A 22,132-nucleotide genomic window follows, 5' to 3' on the forward strand; every position below is an offset into this window, starting at 1 on the left:
GTGACGTCACTCTCGCTCTCCTCACGTCCCACAATGAGAGCAGCACCGCCGGGGGCCTGGTGAGAGGCCTTGATGGGAGGTCTATTTGATGCAACACCCACGGAGCTGGAGGGTTGCAGGCTCTTGTGCTTCAGAGTGGGCTGGCTGGTGCCAGGGAAACAGGGTCCGTCATGCAGGAGGTACAAGGCGGTGGTGAGATTGCCCTGGAGACGCTGCAGCAGCTCATCAGCGGAGGCAGGTGGAAAGAAGCAGTCCCAATTCATAGAGTCAAGGGAGCGGGCGAACTCCTTAGTTGAGAAGTTACGATAGGAGCGCGAGGTGATAAGCCGCTGGTTCGAGGGAGCGGGCATTGCAAGGGTCACGTAAATTAGGTCGTGCCCAGCAATGAAGGGGGTCTCCGATTGTGCAAAGTCAGCGACAGCGTCAGGGTCACTTACGAGACAGAGATCCAGAAGAGAGTCAGCGGTGGATGTGTGATGAGTGGCCATGAAGGGCACCAGGTGAAGCGCGTGTGACTGGCAAAATGAACGAATGTTATGGGCCTTGTAGGAGTCAGCGAGCTGATTCGCGTTAAAATCGCCCAGGACTACAGAGAGAGCGTAACCGGGTGAGTAGAGGTCAAAATCCGACTCGAATAGGGCCAGGTTGGCCGTCTTTGGCGGGCGGTAAACTGCCGAGACCAGAAGTGGGGACAGGCCAGGAGCCTTGACTTCGGCCACGAGGTACTCAGGGAGAGCAGAGTAAGGAGGCGGAGATGCCGCGAGGATACGTCCACGCAGTGGGTCACGGAGGTACAGAGCAACCCCACCGCCCACTTTACCAGTGCGATCATTTCGGAGGATGGAGAAACCGGGTAAAGCGACTGAAGAGTCAGAGACTTCAGTGTGAAGCCAGGACTCGCTAACGGCGACGACGTGGTATGGGGAGGCGGCGAAATGGTAGCGGAGATAGTCCATGTGGCCACGGATGGAGTTGGCGTTAATATGGCAGATCTGGAGCGAGGAGCGTGAACATCCAGGCGCAGGCGGCAAGCTCGAGGTTCCAGGTCACAGAGGCGATGAGTGGGCAGAGGAGGGGCTGGTGCGCGCCTCCTGTGTCACCTCACATTCAGCTAAAGGAGGCGGACGTGAGACGACGGTACCCCTTGGTGTATCGCGGGTGGAACCACGCGAGCCACGATAGAACGGTGGTTGCAAAGTACGGCCACGCACGGAACCGGGCCTAGGTTGACGGCCAGAGGGACCCGGGCGGGACGGAGAGGCATCAGAGCCACCGCCGGGAGAGGCGGAGGGAGACCCGACCTCAAGTGCCTCGAGATCCTGAACTGTGCGTATACGCCGAGTACGCTCGCCGTCCCTGGACTTCAGCAAAACAACGCCATCGCTATGCCAGACATATTTAAATCCTCTAGCTTTGGCCACAGTACGGGTTGCGACAAGAAGTTTGTAGACATCCCCTGGGAGAGCCTCGTTCACATTTATGACAAGTGGAGGAGTGGTGCGCTGGGGGAGAAGGTCGGAGGTGCGGAGAATCCCGTGTGCCTTCTTGGCAGCAATGAGCCGGAGACACAAGTCCCGAGAGCGATAACTGGCAGCGGAGCATCACCCTGGGAGGTATCCCGGCGGGCACGGGATCGTGGGACTAGGAAGCGCGAGGATAGGACGTCCTCGTCTCCCAGAGTAACGCCAAGGGAGGCTGCAATCTGCAGAATGACTGCGCGAGGTTCGTCAGGGGATAGGCAAAGAACCCCTGAAATAATGAGCTCCGCCTCACAGAGCCGGGCAGAGACGCACCGCAGTTCCGGTTGATCAGCAGCCTGGTGACGATAAAGGTCAGCGAAGGCTGTCCGCAACTCATCGAGTCTCTCAGCGAGGGTACGGTTTTGGTACTCGAGATCTTGTATGCGGGCTGCATTTTTGTCAATTTGCTCTTGCATAACAGTCAATGGGCCAAGACGATCATCAATGCCATCGATGCGACCTCCTATGTCGTCGAATCTGCTGTCGATCCGGCACATCATTTCTCCGAGAAGCGTAGTTTGAGACGTAACGGCCGGAGTAAGGAGAGATCCGGAGGCAGTAGGAGCAGCCGAAAGCGGAGGTTGCGAGCCTAAGACAGAGCTAGAGCCGAGCACGGGAGCGGAAGGCGAGGGTTGGTAGTTGAGAGATCTCCATATTTCGCACCTACTGCAAGTGAGTATCACGGCAGCAACGAAGGGTGCCAGTGCGGGTTGCCTTAATCTTTAGACAACTTCGATGGTAATATGAGTTGCATTGGGCGCAGTGGACGGCGTCAAGGACCGGCTTGTTACAGCCAGCGCAGAGTCTGGCAGGACACATGACAGCTGGGCCGGCTGCCGAGGAGTGGAAGTTCCCTACCTTATCGGCTGGACGAGCATGCGGCGGCGAGGCAAGAGAAAGCGACGGTGCCGATAGAACCGGCGGATGGAGCCACAACTGCCACAGTCACGCTATCGAGAGAGACCCAGCCAGACGGAGATGGAGAAGTAAACAGACCCAGGCATGCGCAGAAAGGAAGCCGGTGGCAGGTGCAGATTAGGTAGGGCCAGGTAGCCCAAAAGTCCAAACCAGAAAAGTGCAGCAAGGGCGTGAGAGAGACAGCTGGACGTGGAGATAAGCAAGCCAGAGGTGGCTTGCAAAAAAAGGCGCGTGCAAGGGGTCTGCAAATAAAAGGGCCCGAAGGCAGAAAGAGGCAGAAAAAGCTCCGTAAAGGAGGTGCGAAATGAAAGCGTGCAGGCACTACTTACGCAGAGAGAGAGAGAGAGAGAGAGAGAGAGAGAGAGAGAGAGAGAGAGAGAGAGAGAGAGAGAGAGAAAGATAGATAGATAGATATTTTATTATGCCCTAGAATACTTTGGGGCAAGAGAAAAACTACGTATAAAATATAAGTAATATACATAAGTATAAAAGTAAAATAAAATAAAATAAAATAAAAAGTAATATAAAATATAAATAATAAATTTTAGATAGAATAAAGTAAAGTGAGTAGATTAAATGAAAAACACAATCAAATAAGCGAAATAAAATAAACAAAAATAAACTAGCACTACGCAATACTATAACTTAGGTAGTATAAAGATAGGTTAATTAATCGGGCTAGCTAGGGCAGAAACCTCATTAGATAAGAAGGACGAAGAAGTAATGTCTAGAGGAAGAGAATGCCATAGGTAAACAGCAGTGAGATGGAAGGAGTTGCGGTAAATGCAAGTTCTATGTAGCGGAATATGAAAAGTATTAGCCATGCCCAAACGTGACGAATGACGAGTATAATCATGATGTAAGGGAAATAGTTCACGTAAGTACGACGGGGCATGGTTATGCAGAATATTATAAGTAACTATAGCTACAAAGTACTTCCTCCTGTTTGACACTGACAGCCACTTCAACCGTAATCGATACGGGGTGATATGTACATCACCACGCAGATCAAAAATGAATCGTATCGCACTGTTTACCAATCGCTGAAGTTTTAAGTCAAGCTCGTTTGACAAATCATTATAAACAACACAACAATAGTCGAGTAAAGGAAAAATTAGAGTAGAGACTAATTTTATGCGAAGTTCAGTTGACAGCGAGTTCTTGTGATATTTTAATCTATGAAGTGTGAAATTCACTGTGTGAGATATTGTTGTTACATGACTAGCTCAAGAAAGATTTGCTCGCATTATAACTCCCAGATTACGAGCCTCTAGTACATAAGGTATAGAGGTCTGATTTATTGCCATGACCGGCAATAGTTTTGTTACACTTTATTTCTCCCTGAACAATTAATAAACAGAAATAAGTAAATTATAAATAAAAGAGTCGACAAAATTGTAACGATAAAATAGTATAAATAAAATAGTTCAAATAAGCAGATTGCAATAAAGGGTAGAAATAAAAGTGTTCGTATAAAAAATTAAAAACTATACATTCGTTCGCACATTCACACAATTTAAAAAATACGCCATGGATACACAATATGTTAAAATATGCTGCTTGCTTGTCTTAATTTTCGAATGTGGTTGCACCATGTGAGTCACTTGCTGATCCTGATCGTCTTCTCTCCATTGCTCTCGTTCGATAGATACTTTGAATTTGGATGTTCACCTTCAGGCTTCGTTGTTTACACACGTTCAGAGTGGAGATGAAATCAGCAAGGATCGCAATGGCATCGAATATTCGGTGAACTTCGTACTGTGTATATTGAGTTTTGGTAATGTAAAAATAGACTAGACTTTCAACTGCTACGGAGTATTATAGGTTTCGGTCTGCCCAGGTTGGCGTCTTTCCGCAGAGTCCTCTTCGCTTCTCTCCTCCGGATCTGTTGCCGGTTCCGCCAGACTGGTCAAGCGCGCACTTTCCTTGCGTCCGGTCAAATCCGAAATATTGCCGCCCATATTCGAATGAATGTAATCGTTACAGTTTAAAGTCGATGGACTGAACGTTTGCTCCACTACCACAAATCATTACAGAAGACTTCGCTAAATTTAATTTAAGGCTATTTTCATTCGAATACTCAGATATCTGGTTGATATCATATAGTATCTTAGCTAACCCTACATTGAGCTCTGACCAGTGACAGCTCAAGTAGATTTGAGTATCATCAGCAAACACTATGTGGTCGGAATACTTGAGAGAAGCTCCTATGTCGTTGATAAAGACAGAAAACAATAAGGGTCCTAATACAGAGCCTTGTGGAACACCGGATGTGATAGGAAGCCAGTCCGAAATATTTGTCTTATCTATGACAGTCTGAGTTCTACCAGTGAGATAGGAGTAAACCCAGCTCAGAGACGATTCAGAAAAACCAATGTCACGGAGCTTTTCCAGCAGAATGGAATGAGAGACCGTGTCAAAGGCTTTGCTGAAGTCAAAGAGAACTAAAATAGTGACACGTCCATCATCAGCAGACTTTCTAATGTCATGGCAAAGGCGAAGCAAGGCTGTCTGTGTACTGTGAGCTGTGCGATACCCTGATTGACGAGAATCCAAAATATTATAGTCTGTAAGATATTGAATGATCTGGTTATGAGCAATCTTTTCATAGATTTTGGAGAGTTCGCACAAGTTCGCAATTGGTCGAGTATCCGAAGGAGACAAAGGTGTATTTTGTTTTGACAAAGGTCTAATAAATGATCGTTTCCAACTCGCCGGAAAGAACGAGTTGTCAAAGCAGGAATTGAACAATTTCTGTAAGAAAGGAACCAGCAATGGAGCTGCTTTTTTTAATAATGAAAGACGAAATACCGTCAGGTCCAGTCGAATGAGAATTAGAGATATAGGACATGATTAACCGGAGTACATCATTATCCGTTACATGCTCGAACTGAAACAGATGATTCGAGGTATCAACATGGCTTTTAATGGACTGCAATTCACCTTTAGAACAAGCTGGTAAGGAACTAGAGATTGAGGAATAATAAGAGTTCAATTGATCAGGCGTGAAAAAATTAAGAGGGGAGGTTGACGATGTTTTAACTAGCCCAAGGGTCGCAAGCTCCTTCCACAGTTTGTTAACATTGTTAACATTGGCTAGTCTGGTAAAGTTGTACTCACTTTTCACACGTTCCAACTCAGACGTCAACTCGTCTCTGAATTTCCGATAAATTGCATACCCTAATGGGCTCTAAATTAGCTCTTTTTGCTTGTTTATAAAGGACGTTGCGTTTTCTAATATGTAATTTTAATTCTGGTGTGAGCCATGGTGCAATAGGCTTGCGTACAATAAAATTCTTGAAAGGAGCATGAATGTCAAGAGCTAAAAGTAAGATACCTTCTAAGGCCTCAAGAAACACGTTAATATCATCAGAGATTGAGGAATTTGTGGGTACAAGCCCTACTATCTTAACAAGAGATAATTCCACAGTTGTATTGAATGCACTGTTATGGCAAAGTATCGCTTCAACGCCAAAATTCGCCGATTCTATTCTACCACACTTATTTTGTTTTTCTTTTTCTATCCTCACGTTTATTACGATACGCTTTCGTGTTCTTCGCCCAGCAACGGAGCTGTCGCGATGACCACGCTCAGTCCGAACCTATCTCTCAATCGAGGAACACGTATTAATAAATGAAGCATTATTTTACGTGTCGAGTATTCAGTTATAATTTGTTGCAACATTCCCAAGCATCCCGTCACTTCTCCCTCGCGTCATTCTTGAATTAAGAGTTCGCAGTCTTTCTCTAAACATATTCTGTTTTTTTTTTTTAGAAGATTTACACAGGCTATGTTTTGGGGTGTTGAAAATTATTTAAAATACTTTAGTCGTTTGTAATATACGTATTCAACAGGCGACATAAATATGCTTCTCTTACCTATTTTCATACCGGGACAATCTCTTGAAACTATACATATAATGCGCATGCGCGAGTTTTATCGGCTGCTCGGGCAGGTTAGCCACTCCGAGTTTCAGCTGTCAAACTCTGTTTCTGGCGGCGTTGTAGTTCATACGAATTTTTGAGGTTAGAATCTCAAACAGTCGAGGTAGTGACTCGGAAAGTTGATGCTAATGCTCTTTGAAAATTGGCTTTATTCGACTAAAATGAGAAATCTGTTTAAATGTTGGGTGCTTGGAAGAAACGCAGCAGGTAAGTGCGAACACTTTATTTAATCATTTTTATTATTTCGTACATTAGAAATAACAATGGAATTTTTATCTATCAACAGGTGATACGGCTAAAATAATTACATCTCTGATATTCACTGTTATCTGCCCATTCAATTTGTCAGACGTACAAAGATCATCGCCACTTTCAAGCAACTAAGCAACTTTCTCACTCTTTTGTGATTTCAGGCGGTAATATTGAATTTTATTACTTTCGAAAATGAGACATTAAACCGAGCATTCAAGAAATTTAAATATCTCACTATCTGTAACGGAACTGAATCTTTTTTTTCTTGAAAATAGTTCAACAAAATTTACGAATAGTCGATAGTCAATGTATTTTTTCTGATTAACAAATTATTGCTACTACTATTTAAAATTTCCGAATGATTATCAGAATTTATTTCGCAAATTTTCAATGATGTTCGATTAAATAAATGAGGGGAACCTAATACTCAAATTGAAAATTCAAGTGATATTAGATTTATTAAAATGATTTCTGTATTTCATGTTAGTGCGGTTCGAAACAAAGAAAATCTAATCGAAAGCGTAGAACTCAGGAACGTAAATCACATCCTGTGACACAAGTTGCAAATCAGGTTTCTCAAAATGCGCCTCGATGTCACAATTAGCTTCAAGGACAATCATGTTTTAGAGTAATGTCAATTTTAAAGTAATGTGAAGATTGTGTCCCTTGTTCCATCAAAATAAATGAATATCTAATTTTCAACGAAGTTTATGAAGATTTTTTTCCAAATAATGTAATCCGATACAATATCTTGTTCATAGTCCTCCGAACATCACCTTCTAACAAGGATATTTGGAAAGAGTCCCTTTGTTGCAGAAACCATTATAAAATTCTTGGTTTTCAATTCGTGCTATTGAATAACTCTGTGTTTCAGGTTCCATTTTCAATCTCAAAATGGGATTTTTTTTGCTCCAGATAATGCTAACATGAAATGCAGAAATAATTGCGGTACATGGAGATTCACAAGCTTTCAGTCTTAGCGTAGGACCCTATAAAGAGTGTAAAATTGAATTTGGTTTCAAGTTATCGTGCAACTAGCTAGCCAGATGACACCGTCAACTAAGATTAAATTTAAAGACATTTTTAACTGAACTTATTCAACAGTTCTAGATTTAGATTGATTCAGTTTGCCTAGCAAAATTCAACCCTACAATCTAATTGAGGACTTGAAAAACTATTTATCTGAATTCAATGCCAAAGAGAGTAAAAGTAAGCTTCAAAATAAGATACCAAATCAAATGGTATAAAGTTTGAAAAACAATGCTGGTCAATAATGATGCTTAAATTACAATGGTGCACAGAATAATTCCTCGGTAGAATGAATTGGCAGCAACGGTTAAGTAACAAACTTATCGCTATTGGCTCGATCAAAGTAAAATGATGGGATATTCAGCCATTATGATCTGTAGTATATCCCGCTCTTCAATTTTGCCTCAACTGATGTTAAGAAGGTGGCGATGGCCTGATAAAATTCACTCTGGCACCTGATGTCTGACGAAACAACCAGGTTCGATGGTTCTAATGATTGCACCGCTCGAGAAACCAGGATCCTTGCCACCTAAACGTTTTGACCATCAGGTAAGGCATAATTTTCCTCGTGTTAATTAAAGTTTAAACTTCGAGCCTGCTGAAAAAAAACCGAATTTTATCATTGAATCCATGTTAAAATATTGTCATTGTCAAAGATCACGTAATTGGAAATTTACTTACATGCTTCCATGCCTGACAAATTTAGTCCCGCTTTGACAATGAATTATTTCGTACCTGAAAATATTAGAAGCTATTATTATCAAACAGGATCTTTCGGTATTTTTGAAGGCAAAAAAAAGGCAGCACTTTTTGAAAGGCAACCAATGGCCAGACGAGGGGTGATCAGAAGAGTGGAGATTGGTCTCCCAGTGTTATCGGACGATTGTCTTGTAAGTTATTATTTTGTTTCCTAATTTTTCATTAATAGCATGATTTACACTGTAATATTAACTGTTGTTCTTTTTCTCTTTTTATTCTTGGATATCTGGTGAACCCTCTTTGTTAACGGAACATTGATTGTTGTACAATGGAGCTGCAAAAACTTTGTCAACTAATCAATGATGTCGGCGAGGGTTTTTGTGAGTATTGTGTCGGGTACGTTTTCTGTTAATTGCTACTCTTTGTCCTCCTAAGCTTCGTGTTTAAGATGAATAATTTCTTTATTCCTTGTTACTCATTTCTTTTATTAATTTCATGTTCATTGGCACTAATTACTGACTTCTGGAGCACTGCACCGTAACGAATCTACTCTGGAAATACCTTCTACTGGGTCTCAACCATTCATTTATTTTTAATTTTATGTAAATAAAGAATCTGTTCACAATAAACATTGTTTTTACTTACCTACCTCTGTTTGTCCAGGCTCCCACTTGTTAATGACATTTCACGTTGAATTTCAGATTTCTTCTTTCAATAAATAACACCCAATTTCTGTATCATTTGATATTTGCTTTTTCGTTAAATTCTTTATTGCGTCGGTTGAATATCTTCCGAAATCAACCACGGGATTGCTGAACGATACTATTCTTCTTAGACAATTCACGCTACGTAAAAATAAACAGCAGCATAACCTCAATCCACGGCTTTACGCGCGAGAGAATTACAGCTTTTGTTTCATTTTGGGTACGTTGGCGCCTTGCTCAGCAGATGAAAACATCACCGTGGCGCGATTTCACCGACCAATGAGATTAAATTATTTGGCGCATGCGCGTTATATGTATAGTTTCAAGAGATTGTCCCGGTATACATCTGCCAAGTGGAATACATCGATTCTGGAACCTATGATGGTGTACAATAATTGAAATGATTACAATTATATAAACAGTGTATCATATGGTCAGAACAAAAGGAAAATCCGCTGATCGATATGCTCGAAATCCATTAATACAGTATCTTCAAAATTACGATATTAATTTTTTTATCAGTTCAAATTTTAAAATAACTGATCGGTACCGGCGAATAGGAATAGAAAGCGGAATGTCTGCGTTTCTCCGGGAACACATCGATTTTTTGTTAGTCGAGCTTCGCCACTATGTACATATACATCATTCTTCTCACAGCCATGAGTAAATACTTGAAACGCTCGGTCGGTAATGTAGAATACCTGAGATTGAGACATTTATCGAAGAAATCTGAGCAAGAAAAATTGACGAAAAGCACGTAGATGAGAATTTACAGAATTTCCATGTGGATCTTATGTTTAAAAAATTTGTTGTGAAAAATCCGGTGGCCTGTGTGCGAGGCAAGTTATTATCGAGTTGTATTGTGCCATATATTTATAAAAAAAATTACTAATAAAAGTAGAAACTAGCCCAACTTTTATAGTAATCGAAAATATCTTTATTGTTTAAAAACGTTGAAAAAAATTATCTGTTTTATTCTCGCTGACCCGGTAAGAGGTCAAAGTTATTTTATGAGGTGTCTGTTAAATTTTTAGTTGTATACGGCCTAATGATGTATATTATCATTTAATTTGAGACATTTGCTGCACACGGGCAGGATTATTGTTAGACGAAAAGAGACTATCAGTGATCGAAATTGATTAATTCGTAACTTCTCGATAAGATATCGCGACAAGTAAATTATCACGCGGCGTATAAAACTATGTAACGCATCGGAGCGAAAAATAATGTATCGATCGTTAAAGTTCGGTTGATTTGGAAGTTTTTTTGAGTGTTCTTTTTGCTTCCGCCAGGGTAACGAAGGACCAAACATCATCGGCGAGAAGTTTCGGTTCCTCGAAAGCGGCGAAGTGACCACCCCGAGGCATGTGATTTACCTGAAGCAAATTCCGGTACTTGGAACGCAATAGGGATTCCGACTGGTAGGTAATTTCGTGCGGAAACAGGGCACATGCAGTCGGTGTGTAGATAGGAAATATTTCCGTCTGAAACATCAGATGAGCAATACTGAAAGTTTCGGCGTACAATCGCATTGTTGTTGTGATCGAGTTTGTCACCCAGTAGACCATAACGTTGTCCAAAAGCTCGTCGATGGTAAACTTTTCGAGCAGTCGATCATCTTTGTTGAATCTGTAATCCGGATTCGTCCATGTGCTGAACTTTTCCAAGATGTAGGCAGCCAAACCAGCCGGAGAGTCGGTGAGCGCGATGCCGACTGTGTCAGGCTTTGTAACCTGTACGTGTAGATAACCAAATTCTTCGAAAAGACGTGACCAATGGTAGCTTAGAGGATACATCTTGGACCAGTGCTCATTGCTGACAACTAGAGCCGGAATGTAGGCACCGAGAATGGTCCAGACGTAAGCAGAGGGTGCATTGTTTTGGCACATGTTCGAGTGTATTCCCAAAATACTTTCGGGGTAGAGAACTCCCATGTTTGCTGTGATGACACTTCCCGCGTCCCCGCCTTGAGCATAGAATTTTTCAAAACCTAGCCTGCTCATAAGATTCTTCAACACTATCGTCATCTGAGTGGAGCCTAAACCAGGGCGAGCTGCTGCGTCCGACAACCCGTAACCTGGCAACGATGGTATGATAAGCTCAAAGACGAAATCCCGATCATCACGTGGTATCGTGAGGAGAGGGATGATCTTCTGAAATTCAACGAAGGATCCGGGCCAGCCGTGGACCAGCAGCAGAGAAAGAACTCTGATAGAACTGTCCTCGAAGATTCTGGGCTTCACATGGTAAAAGTGGATGTCCAAGCCTTGAATGCTGGTCTCGAACTGCGAATACTTGTTAAGGAGGCTTTGACGTTTGGTCCAGTCCTACTTTGTCCTCCAGTACTCCAGTACGGTTTGTAGGTGCTCGCTGTCTGCGCCGTAAATCCATCCAATGTCTTCGAGTGGCTTTCTCAAAGATTGGGTTCTGCTAAGGCGCATCTTAAGGTCATCGATAACCTCTTGTTTAACATCAATTTTGAATGGCCGAATAGTTTTGTCTTCCGAGTAAGATTCTCTTGTCCCCCAGTACTGATCGTCACGCACTGCTGGTGCTTTGGGATTTTCTGAGTTACTCCAGTACCTTGCAGCTCCATAGATCAACAGCAATAACAGTCACGTGAATTTCCACGTATTTGTGAGTTGATCCAAGTTTTCGAATGCAGTGAACTTGTTGTATGTAGAACGGACAGGCTGTGACGAACAACCAGCGAACTACACGTACCTAGTAGAACTGACGTGAGTCAAAATTCTTGAAGTTGCGGCGAACTATCATTTGGTCAGGATTCTGCGGTGTAATAAAGGCATACGAGAGTTCAAGAAGGTCATGCCCTGCGATAAATGGTGTTTCAGACTTTGTGAAGGCAATGTTTTTGTCACTAATATCAATAATTATGACATCAATAAGCGTATCGGACGTGGATGTATGATGCGTTGCTTGGGATTCAACCAGGTATAATGATAGAGCAGAAACCATCTCACTAAGATATCTAGATTCAACAGAGTTAGACAGAAGATCACAATTCAGATCACCAGCAATTATGACATTTTCGAAGGAATGACTAAACTCGCAAAAAGTGTTTACATAGTCAGTGAATAGTTTACTTTTGGGTGGCCTGTACATGGACGTGAATAATATAGAGTCCTGGTTAGGATAGTGTATGTCAAGCAGGAGAAACTCAGGTTGATTAGAATACAAACAGGGTGAAGCTGCAAATAGATTGGCTTTCAATGACTCATGAATATAACACGCAACACCTCCACATCCCTTTCCTGTTCTATCATGACGAATAATAAAATAGTTCGGAATCTTAACAAGATCATTAGAAATTTCAGGCTTGAGCCATGTTCCAGATATAGAAATAACGTGATAAAAATGTTCGCTAAGATATGATTTGATGTAGTCAATGTGGCCCAATAACGAGTTTGCATTAAATTGACAGATTTTCAAGGACGTAGAACTATCATGCAATCTCACTGCTTTTCGAGAGTTCCGTACATGATTTAGTCAACCTAGTTTGTCGAGATCAGCCTCAGAGGTAATGCGAATAGGCTGAGATCCATCTTGCTTACGTGCGTAGATCTGACCCTCCCTAGACCATACATATTTCCAATTTCTGTCAGACGCGATCTTTTCAGTTTTGCGCAACAAATTATAAGTGTTTGGGTGAAGAAACTCGTTGACAAAAATATTGATACGTTTATCACATGCAAAAACATCACTAACCGCTAATACGCCGTGCGAACGCTTTTTCCTTATAATATGGCTACTGATCTGTAAGGATTTAAAGAAGACGATAAATGATTTGGATGCCTCTCTAGTGTTATCCCGCTCAGGATTTTGGCTCGACGGAGCTCTGCGGGTGATTAAACGAATGTCGAGTATGTCAGAAGCAAGTTCAGGAACACCAAGCACAGTCAGAACTTCAGTAACGACTTCTAACGGATTATTGGTAACTGTAAATGGTATACCAGCAATGGTGATCTGGGCAGAGGAGTTGATAGGTGTATTGGTTAATGAATCTCGTAAAGAATCAATTTCCCTAGTAAGTAACACGTTGCTGGCCTCTAATTGTGCTATTCTGTCACCTTGATCACTCACTGTTTTAACAATATTTTCGATGGCATTAAGCTTAGATGCCATATTAGAATTAAATGTATTTTGACAGTTGATGAAAGCATTAAGTGTATCTACATTTTTGTTTAGAAGGGCTGCTATCGAGTCAAGAGTTCTGCCCGAATGAGACATGACTGGTGTATCAACAATACAATTCAACTTCTCTCTGATATTTTGAGTACTACTCGATGGCGTGTTAATAAGATTTTTATAACAACAGGGACTAGAGTTTCTACTACTCGTATAGTATCTGTAACACCCTGGATGAAAACTTTTTGAGCAGTCTACACACTTGTGACGGATTTTGAGTCCGCACGAATAATATGGGGGGGGAGACAATTAGAGACGGGGCGGATATGATTGGTAAAACTTGATGTGTATATTTGAGCAAAAGGGGCCGACTTAAACTAAGAAAAATACAAAGGGTTGTAGACTCGAACGGGGGCTGATCACGCCTCAGCCCTTAGCGTTTCTTAATACTAACTTACAGGTACGCGCGCGGGGGGGGGAGAGTGGGTGAGGTGCCGGGGAATGTGAAGTCGGGAGGGTTGGTATTGCGAGGGGATGGGGTGGTGTAGCGTGACGTGGAGTGTGAGGTAGAAAGGGTCGGTATTGCGAGGGGAGGAGCAGATCGGCTGTAGAATGCAGGCTAACCTGGTGTCGTCGGCGTGTGTGTGTGGGTGTCTCGAGGTGTGGTGGAGTGTGGTTGGGTCTCGTTGGTTCCTGGAGTCGTCGGCGTGTGTGTAGCGGGGTGTGTCGGTGTGAGTGTGGTGGTTTCTCTCGTTCTTTCTTTCTCTCTCTCTTTCGCTCGTAGCCTAGGCTGTTTTTGGTCTCGATTCTGTCACGGCCGTGATCGTACTGACTCTCGCGCTCGGCTCTGCCGAGCGTCGGGGCTTCGGTGATGTTCGGGTCTTTCCCGACGGGACAGGGCTCACCCGTTCGGCTCTTCCCCGCGGGTTTGGGGTTTGTTGTGACTTGCACTCTAGGTGCAACGTCACAACTCTCCCCTCCCCACGCGGGGCGAGGCCTATAGGGTGAGCCGGTTTCGGTGACGCATTTTGTGGTCCTTTCGTCTGTGTATTCTCCTTTTGTTATTTTTGTTGTTTTTGTGTTGTCTGCTCCGATCTGTCGGGGTTAAGGGATGGAGGTTGGGTTGTATTTGCGGGGTGTGTGTTTGGTGTGGGTTGTGGGTCGTCTTATATCTACTTATTCTACTTAGTCTTTTTTTTTTTTTCTTATATACACTTATTCTATTCTTATATTATTTTGTACTCGAATTTTTGGTTTTGGTACGGTGGTTCTCGTCGGTGTGGGTCTTGGTGAGTTTTTGCGTTGTTCTTTGTACCTCGTGGCTCGTGGTTTCTTCTCCCTTCTCTTCTCTCTTTTTGGGTTGTGTTCTGTTTCTTTGGCCTCCGTCTGTCGTTGTTCGTCCGTCGGTTTGGTGTTGTTAGTGTATTTGGTGTTTTCTGTTTTGTCCCCTTTTTTTTTTTTTTTTTTTTTTTTTTTTTTTTTTTTTTTTTTTTTTTTTTTTTTTTTTGTATCGTATTGCGTCCCGTGTTGTGTGTGCGTCGTTGTTCGTCCGTCCGTTTGGTGTTGTCAGTTTGTCTAGTGTTTCCTGTTTTGTTCTTTTTTCTGTTTCCGTATTGATTTTCGTTTTTTGTATCGTTTTGAGTCCCGTGTGGTGTGTGTGGCTGGTTGGGGTGTTTGTGTATGTTCGACTGTGTCCGTGAGTGAGGTGGTGTCGGTGTTACTGTCTGTGTCGTTGTCCGTCGTTTGTGTTTGTAGTGTGCCTGTGTGTGTGGTTTCGATGTGTATGACTGTCTCTGCGGTGGAGGTGGTGGAATCTGTGTCGCTGTCGGTGTCTGGTGTGTTGTGGGGTTGTGTTTTGTGTGGTGCTGTTTGATGTGTGGTGTGTGGTTGGTGTGTTGAGGTGCTGGCTTCTGTTTCGTCAGTGTCTGTGCGTTCGTGTGCGCGTCTAGTCATGTATCTTTCTTTATGTGCTCGTAATTCGTCGTGTAGGGTGCTTGCTGGTACTAAACTTGCGATTATGGCTATTATCTCGGGGGGTGGTCCTGTGTATTGTTTGCATGTTTGTTTTGTCTGTGTCGATTCTGTGTGTCTGTCCATGTTAGCGAATGTCTGTAAGATCCTGTCCTCTGTCTTCTGTGGTGGTCTCGCGAATCTGGTGTGTGTCCATTGGGGGGTCGGTGTGGGGGGTGGTGTGTACCGTGGTGTTGGTGTGGGTGTGGGGCGTGTGGTTGTATGGGGTGTTTGTTTCTTGGTAGGTGGGTGTGTAGTCGTGTGTGTGGCCGTGGTTCGTGTGGTGTGGATAACTGTTGGTGGGTGTGTGATAGTTTGTGGTGGGTGTGGTGTGTCTGTGTTAGTTTGTGTGCATGTTTGTATGTGTTCTGTGTATTTGGTGCCCCGGACCAGCCCGTTGCACTTCGGGCATTGCCTTGGTCCGGAGGGTGTAATTGTGTGTGTGGTCATCGTTGTATGTGTTTGTGAGTGTCTCTGTGCGGTTGTGGGTGCAATGGTTGTTGTGTGTGTTACTGTCGTGGCGGTCTTTGTTACCTGTGTGTGTGTAGTGGGTGTCGGTAGTAGAGTTCGTCGGGTCTCTGTCCGGTGTGTGCCGTCGCGTCCGTATCTGTGTGGGTGTGGGGCCTGTCCTGGTGTTTGTAGTAGTGGTGTTCTCTCTGTGTTTGTTGTTATTGTCGTCGGTCTCGTCAGTCGTAGTGTCATTAGGGCCGGTATTCTTTGTTGTTTATTTTCCATGTTGTGTTTCTGTGGAGTGAATACACATGTTAGTTTATTTTCGGGGTGTGTTATTTGATTATGTATATAATTTTAGGTCTTCTATATGACATTTTCCTATATTTCTACCGCTCTCTGTTGTTAATTCGTATATTGTGGGTGAGATTTTTCTAGTGATTATGTATGGGCCTATGAATTTTTTATTTAACTTAGCTGTCGTTCGTTCTGGTCCGGATGAGAGTGTGTGGTTCTTTTTTAGTACCCTGTCTCCTTCCTTGAATTGAATGTCTCGTCTTCGTAGGTTGTAGTAGTGTGCTTGTTTTTCGTTTGCTTCTATCAGGTGCCTCTGTACTTCGTCTCTAAGTATTTGTAGTCGTCTTAAGTGGTCTGTCCATCTGTCTGTGTCTTGTAATTCTACTTCGTCGTGGTTCTCTAACTGATTTCTTAGACATTGTGTGGGATTTAATTCCCTTCCTAGGTTTAAAAAGGCTGGTGTGTGTTTAGTTGATGTGTGTGTACATGTATTGATTGCGAATTGTAAGTCTTGTAAGTGTATGTCCCATTCTGTGTGGTCGTTGTTTACGTAGGCTTGGATCATTGTTTTAGCGGTTCTGTTGACTCGCTCTACGGGGTTGGCTTGTGCGTGGTATGGGGGGATTGTTGCGTGTCTTATGTTGAATTTTTGTGTTAGTTCGCGTATGAGTTTGTTTATGTATGGTGTGCCGTTGTCTGTCAGTAGTATGCGTGGTGTACCCCATCGTGATATTACGTGTGAGTGGAATGTCTGTTCTACTGTTTTGGCGTTTGCTTTGCGTGTGGGTATGATTTCCACCCATTTAGTGTATAGGTCTTCGAACACTATAATGTATTGGTTTCCCTTTTTTGATCGTGGGAGTGGGCCCATGATGTCGGAGGCTACTACTGTCCATGGTTCTTCAATAATTCTCGTGCCCATTAGTCCTGCTGGTCGCGCTTGTATTGTTTTTGTTCTTTGGCATGTGTCACATTTTTTTATGTAGTTTACTGTGTCTCTGTACATCCCTGGCCAATAATATGTTTTTGCTACTCGTTGGTATGTTTTTTCGATCCCTAAGTGTCCTGCTTGTGTTACGTCGTGGTTTTCGTGTAGTATGTGTGTTATTTTGTCTTTGGGTATGACTAGTTTCCATGGGTTTGTGTCTGGTAGGAGGTTTGAGTGTAGGGGGTTCGGGCGGTGGAAGTATAGTTGATTGTTTCTGATTCGCCACGACTCGTTTTTCTCTGGGCGTGTTTGTACTTGTGTTTTTTTGTATGTGTACCACTTGTCTGTCGTGTCTACTATTGTGTCTATGTGTTCTTCGTCTTCGTGTCGTCTTGAAAGTGCGTCTGGCACGTCGTGCATTGTACCTTTTCTGTGTGTAATGTCAAAGTCGTATTCTAATAGTTCTAGTGCCCATCGTGCAAGTCGGCCTGTGGGGTTTTTTAATTGTCTAAGCCACTTTAGTGCGTGGTGATCTGTAATGACTTTGAAGTGGTAACCTTCCACGTAGGGTCTGAATTTTTTGATGGACCAGAGTACCGCCAAACACTCTCTCTCAGTTGTTGAGTATTTACGTTCTGCCTCGCTTAGCGCACGGCTAGCGTAGGCTATGACATGCTCTTCGTCATCGAGAGATTGTGTTAGTACGGCACCTATCCCTGTTCCGCTAGCGTCTGTTTGTAGTGTGAATGTTTGTGTGTAGTCTGGGCATGCGAGTGTGGGTGGTGATGTCAGTGCGTGTTTGATTGTGTTCATTGCGTTTTCTTGTTCTTCCCCCCAGTGCCATTTCTGGTCTTTTTTCAGTAGTCGTGTTAGTGGTTCTGTAATGTGTGCGAAGTTAGGTATGAAGCGTCTGTACCATGATGCCATGCCAATTAGTCTCCGTAATTGTTTTATTGTTTTTGGGCTTGGGTAATTTTCTATGGGTTGTGTTTTGTCGGGGTCTATGTGTAGTCCGTGTCTGTCTACTATGTATCCGAGATATTTTACTTGTGCGCATCCGAACTCGCACTTCTCTGGGTTTATTGTCAGTCCTGCGTCTGTAATTCTTTTTAGTATTTGCTCTAGTCTTTGTAAGTGTTCGTCGAATGTTTGTGTTACTATTATGATGTCGTCTAGGTATGCGAATGCATATGGTTCGCATTCTGGGCCTATGAGTCTGTCTAGTAGTCTTTGGAATGTCGCTGGTGCGCCTGTCAGTCCGTATGGCATTCTTTTAAATTGAAATAAGCCCATTCCCGGGACTGTAAAGGCTGTTATGTGTTTGCTGTCTTTGTCGAGTGGTATTTGGAAGTATGCTTGGCTTAAGTCGATTTTTGATATGTACTGTGCTGTCCGTAGTTTGTCTAATATTGCTGTCATGTATGGTAGTGGGTATGCGTCTTTTTTTGATACTGAGTTAACCTTCCTAAAGTCTAGGCAGAAGCGATATGTGTTATTTGGTTTTCTTATCATGACAATTGGGCTCGACCATTCGCTTTCTGATGGTTCTATCACGTCTTCTCTCAGCATTTTGTGTATTTCTGTGTGGATGGCTTCTCTAATTTTTGGTGATACCATATAGTATCTTTGTTTTATGGGTGTGTGTCCTTGTGTGTCTATTTTGTGTTTAATTAGGTGTGTTAGCCCGAGTTGGCCTGGTAGTGTTGAGATTTTCTGCTGTATTGTCGTCTGTAGTTGTGTGTGTTGTGATTGTGTGAGTTCTTGTATTCCTGCGCATATCTGTGGTTCGGTTTCTTTGTCGGTTTGTGTGTCGTCTGTTGTTTGTGCGTTTGTGGGTATGATTTTTTGGTTTGTGATTTGTGTGTTCTGTGGGTTGTCTTTTTGGGGGATGTTTTCCGGTGGTGTCTTTGTGCTGGGTAGTGTTGGTGTTAGTGGTTTTTGTTTCATGGTTGTTTTTTTTTTGTTTTCGTGTCTTTCTGTTGTTTTCGGGTTCGTTTGTTGTTTCGTTGCTTCTAATTTTTCTGCTGCTTTTGCTTGTTTTGTGTGTGTTTGTGTTGATTGGTGTCGTGTTTCTCGTGTTTGATGTGTTTGTATGTATTCTTTGAGTGGTGTTGGTAGTTTTTGTGGTCTAGCTTGCATGTGGTAGTGTGTCTGTGGGTCGTCTATCAGCGACCATGTGTTTTTTCCATAATTTATTAGTATTCCAAATCTTATTAAGTCGCTGTTCCCAATGATACCTTGTGAGCCTAAGTTTGGTATTAATCCGAAATTAATTTTCTTTGTTATGTTGCCGAGGCGTATTGGGAGTGTTACTGCTCCTTCTATCGTCACCTGTGTTCCGTTTCCCATTGTAGCTGTTCTGTCGGGTGTGTTGTTTATTTGTGTGTCTGTGTTGTGTAGTATTTGTATTACTTCTGCGCCTAGGTATGAGTGTGTTGCGCCTGTGTCTATTAGTGCGTTAAATTCGTGACCGTGTATTTCGATTCTGATGTGGAATCTACTTTCCGTTATGTTGTTGTCTGTCGTAGGTGCTACTGTTTCGGGTGTGTTTGTGTTGTTTGTGGGGTTGCCCTCCACCCTTGCTGGGTCAACCCTTACTCGTTTCCCTGGTTCTGTGTTTGTGTGCATTGCCATCTGAAGTGTCCGGGTTGGTTGCAGTTAAAGCATCTGCGTGGTGTTGTGCCTGTGTTTGGATTCGTTTGTGTTTGTTGCTGAGTGTAGTGTGGTGAGTTATACGTGATTGCGGGGTATCGAGTCTGTTGCGTGTTTTGGTTTGTTTGGTTTCGTCGTATGTTGTCTGTGAGTGCCGGTGGTATATTTGGTGTTGGGAGTATTGCTGGGCGGGGTTGTGTTTGTGTGTACTTGTATGGGATGTATTGTGTGTGGTGTGTTTGGTGTGTGTAGGTTTCTCGCGGGTGTGTGTAGTTGTTTAATATTGTTTGTCTCGTGTTTTCCCATTCGATATTTGCTTCCCATTCTTTTGCGGCCATTTCCAGTTGGTCGAAGTTCGCGAAATCGTATGGTTTTATGTATGCCTTGTATTCTATTTTCATGTTTCTGTATGCCAGGTCTAGTTGTGTTCGTGGGTGGTATGGTGGTTTTAGTTGTGATAGTAGTGTTCTAAATTGTATTAGGAATTGTGTGATTTTTTGTGTTGGTCCTTGTACGTAATTTCTGATTTTTTGTTCTAGCCTGTCCCTATGTTGTATGTCTTGAAATGCGTGTGTAATGTCTCTTTCGAATTCTTCCAGTGTTCGCCATTTGCCTCTATTTAATCTGTACCAGTTTTTTGCGTCACCTTCGAGTATTGGGCTGAGGTTGTTGATTAATTGTGTGTCGTGTATTTCATAACCTGTTTGGTAGTCGCGGAGATTTTGTAAAAATTCGTCTATGTCTTCGTTTGTGTTTCCTGAGTATTTTATGTTCCATGTTTGTATTGTTTTCATTGCCATTGCTGGCTGATTCCAGTATGTACTGTTTGGGTTTGATGTGTGGTTTGTGTTTGTGGGGTGTATTGACTGTGTGCTGTATATGTGTGGATCTTCGTATACGTTTCTGTCGCTTGGTGATGCTTCGAGGTCTATTAGGTTTTGCATAAGTCGTGTGTTACGTGTGTTGGTGGCTAAGAATGTGTCTGTTCCTGTGAAGTGTCGGTTCGTTTGATTGGTGGTTACCGTGTTAGTTTGCGTGTGTGTAGGTGTTGGGATTGTATTGTATGTTTGTGTGGGATTTGTTGGTTCTGGGCTTTCTTGGTGTTGAATTTGTGTACTGTGTAAATTGTGTGTATTCTCTATGATAGCTGCATCGATTATATTTATTGTGTTTGGTGAATTTATCGTGCATCGTCTATTTATTTCCTGCCGTTGGGTCGGTGTTTGTTGATCTCGTGTCGCGCGCGGCTCGCTCTGTGTCGAGTTGTTTTGGTTGCGTTCGGGTGTGTGTATGTCCATGTGTTCGCGCGCTAGGCCTTGCGGTTCCCTGTGTCCTTGGTCTGCCATTGTGTGTATCGTGTTTGGTAGTGGTGTGTTCAACTGTCTTTATTTGAATTTTCGTGACTGTGTAATTTTGTTTCGTGAGTCTATGTGTACTTTGTTAGCGTTCATTCCTGTGTTTTGTCTCTTAATTGTTTGGATTTGGGGTAAAAATGTGGGTAATTTACGTTGGGCGCCAATTTGTGACGGATTTTGAGTCCGCACGAATAATATGGGGGGGGAGACAATTAGAGACGGGGCGGATATGATTGGTAAAACTTGATGTGTATATTTGAGCAAAAGGGGCCGACTTAAACTAAGAAAAATACAAAGGGTTGTAGACTCGAACGGGGGCTGATCACGCCTCAGCCCTTAGCGTTTCTTAATACTAACTTACAGGTACGCGCGCGGGGGGGGGAGAGTGGGTGAGGTGCCGGGGAATGTGAAGTCGGGAGGGTTGGTATTGCGAGGGGATGGGGTGGTGTAGCGTGACGTGGAGTGTGAGGTAGAAAGGGTCGGTATTGCGAGGGGAGGAGCAGATCGGCTGTAGAATGCAGGCTAACCTGGTGTCGTCGGCGTGTGTGTGTGGGTGTCTCGAGGTGTGGTGGAGTGTGGTTGGGTCTCGTTGGTTCCTGGAGTCGTCGGCGTGTGTGTAGCGGGGTGTGTCGGTGTGAGTGTGGTGGTTTCTCTCGTTCTTTCTTTCTCTCTCTCTTTCGCTCGTAGCCTAGGCTGTTTTTGGTCTCGATTCTGTCACGGCCGTGATCGTACTGACTCTCGCGCTCGGCTCTGCCGAGCGTCGGGGCTTCGGTGATGTTCGGGTCTTTCCCGACGGGACAGGGCTCACCCGTTCGGCTCTTCCCCGCGGGTTTGGGGTTTGTTGTGACTTGCACTCTAGGTGCAACGTCACACACTTGAGTTTTTCACCGGCTACAAGCCGTTTGCACTTAAAGCAAGTATCAGACATGCAACCGATTTGGTGTAATGAGAAGCAACAATAATACCAGCTGAGAGAAATGTCACAGAGACACGGTAAAAGGTCGTGTAGATACTAATGTTACGTGGGGGTGAGGGTGTACTGAGCGGTGGTAGTTAATGATTAATTGAATAATCAAGCTCCCACGTAACGACAATGAATAATTATTAGAACTAAGAAAAAGACTTACCTTTCGATAAGCCGGTAATTTGTAGGATTGTGTTGCTATAGACCTGTACAGGTCTGTGAGGTTTGTTTAAATTGTTGAGGCAATTACAATAATAAAAATA

General features: G+C 43.3%; 3 protein-coding genes across 3 annotated transcripts; all 3 read right to left on the reverse strand.

Moving 5' to 3' along the window:
- Positions 1–9,412: 9,412 nt before the first annotated feature.
- On the reverse strand, positions 9,413–11,768 carry LOC124214313 (juvenile hormone epoxide hydrolase 1-like). The gene has a single exon (XM_069134603.1). The coding sequence runs from the start codon at positions 11,092–11,094 to the stop codon at positions 10,306–10,308; it is 789 nt and encodes a 262-aa protein (XP_068990704.1). The 5' UTR covers positions 11,095–11,768; the 3' UTR covers positions 9,413–10,305.
- Positions 11,769–12,574: 806 nt separating this feature from the next.
- Positions 12,575–13,315, reverse strand: LOC124214314 (uncharacterized). The gene has a single exon (XM_046616565.1). The coding sequence runs from the start codon at positions 13,313–13,315 to the stop codon at positions 12,575–12,577; it is 741 nt and encodes a 246-aa protein (XP_046472521.1).
- Positions 13,316–14,356: 1,041 nt separating this feature from the next.
- Positions 14,357–21,769, reverse strand: LOC138190664 (mucin-2-like). The gene is made up of 2 exons (XM_069134507.1): positions 21,433–21,769; positions 14,357–15,967 (listed from the first exon to the last, which is right to left on the reverse strand). The coding sequence occupies exon 2, from the start codon at positions 15,956–15,958 to the stop codon at positions 14,789–14,791; it is 1,170 nt and encodes a 389-aa protein (XP_068990608.1). The 5' UTR covers positions 15,959–15,967; positions 21,433–21,769; the 3' UTR covers positions 14,357–14,788.
- Positions 21,770–22,132: the final 363 nt, after the last annotated feature.

The sequence above is a fragment of the Neodiprion pinetum genome, chromosome 3 (assembly GCF_021155775.2).
Source record: "Neodiprion pinetum isolate iyNeoPine1 chromosome 3, iyNeoPine1.2, whole genome shotgun sequence".
Taxonomy (NCBI): Eukaryota; Metazoa; Arthropoda; class Insecta; order Hymenoptera; family Diprionidae; genus Neodiprion; species Neodiprion pinetum.

Coding starts and splice junctions, on each gene's coding strand:
- LOC124214313 (XM_069134603.1), bottom strand. CDS start 11,094: ATGACGATAGTGTTGAAGAATCTTATGAGCAGGCTAGGTTTTGAAAAA.
- LOC124214314 (XM_046616565.1), bottom strand. CDS start 13,315: ATGTCTCATTCGGGCAGAACTCTTGACTCGATAGCAGCCCTTCTAAAC.
- LOC138190664 (XM_069134507.1), bottom strand. CDS start 15,958: ATGGAAAATAAACAACAAAGAATACCGGCCCTAATGACACTACGACTG.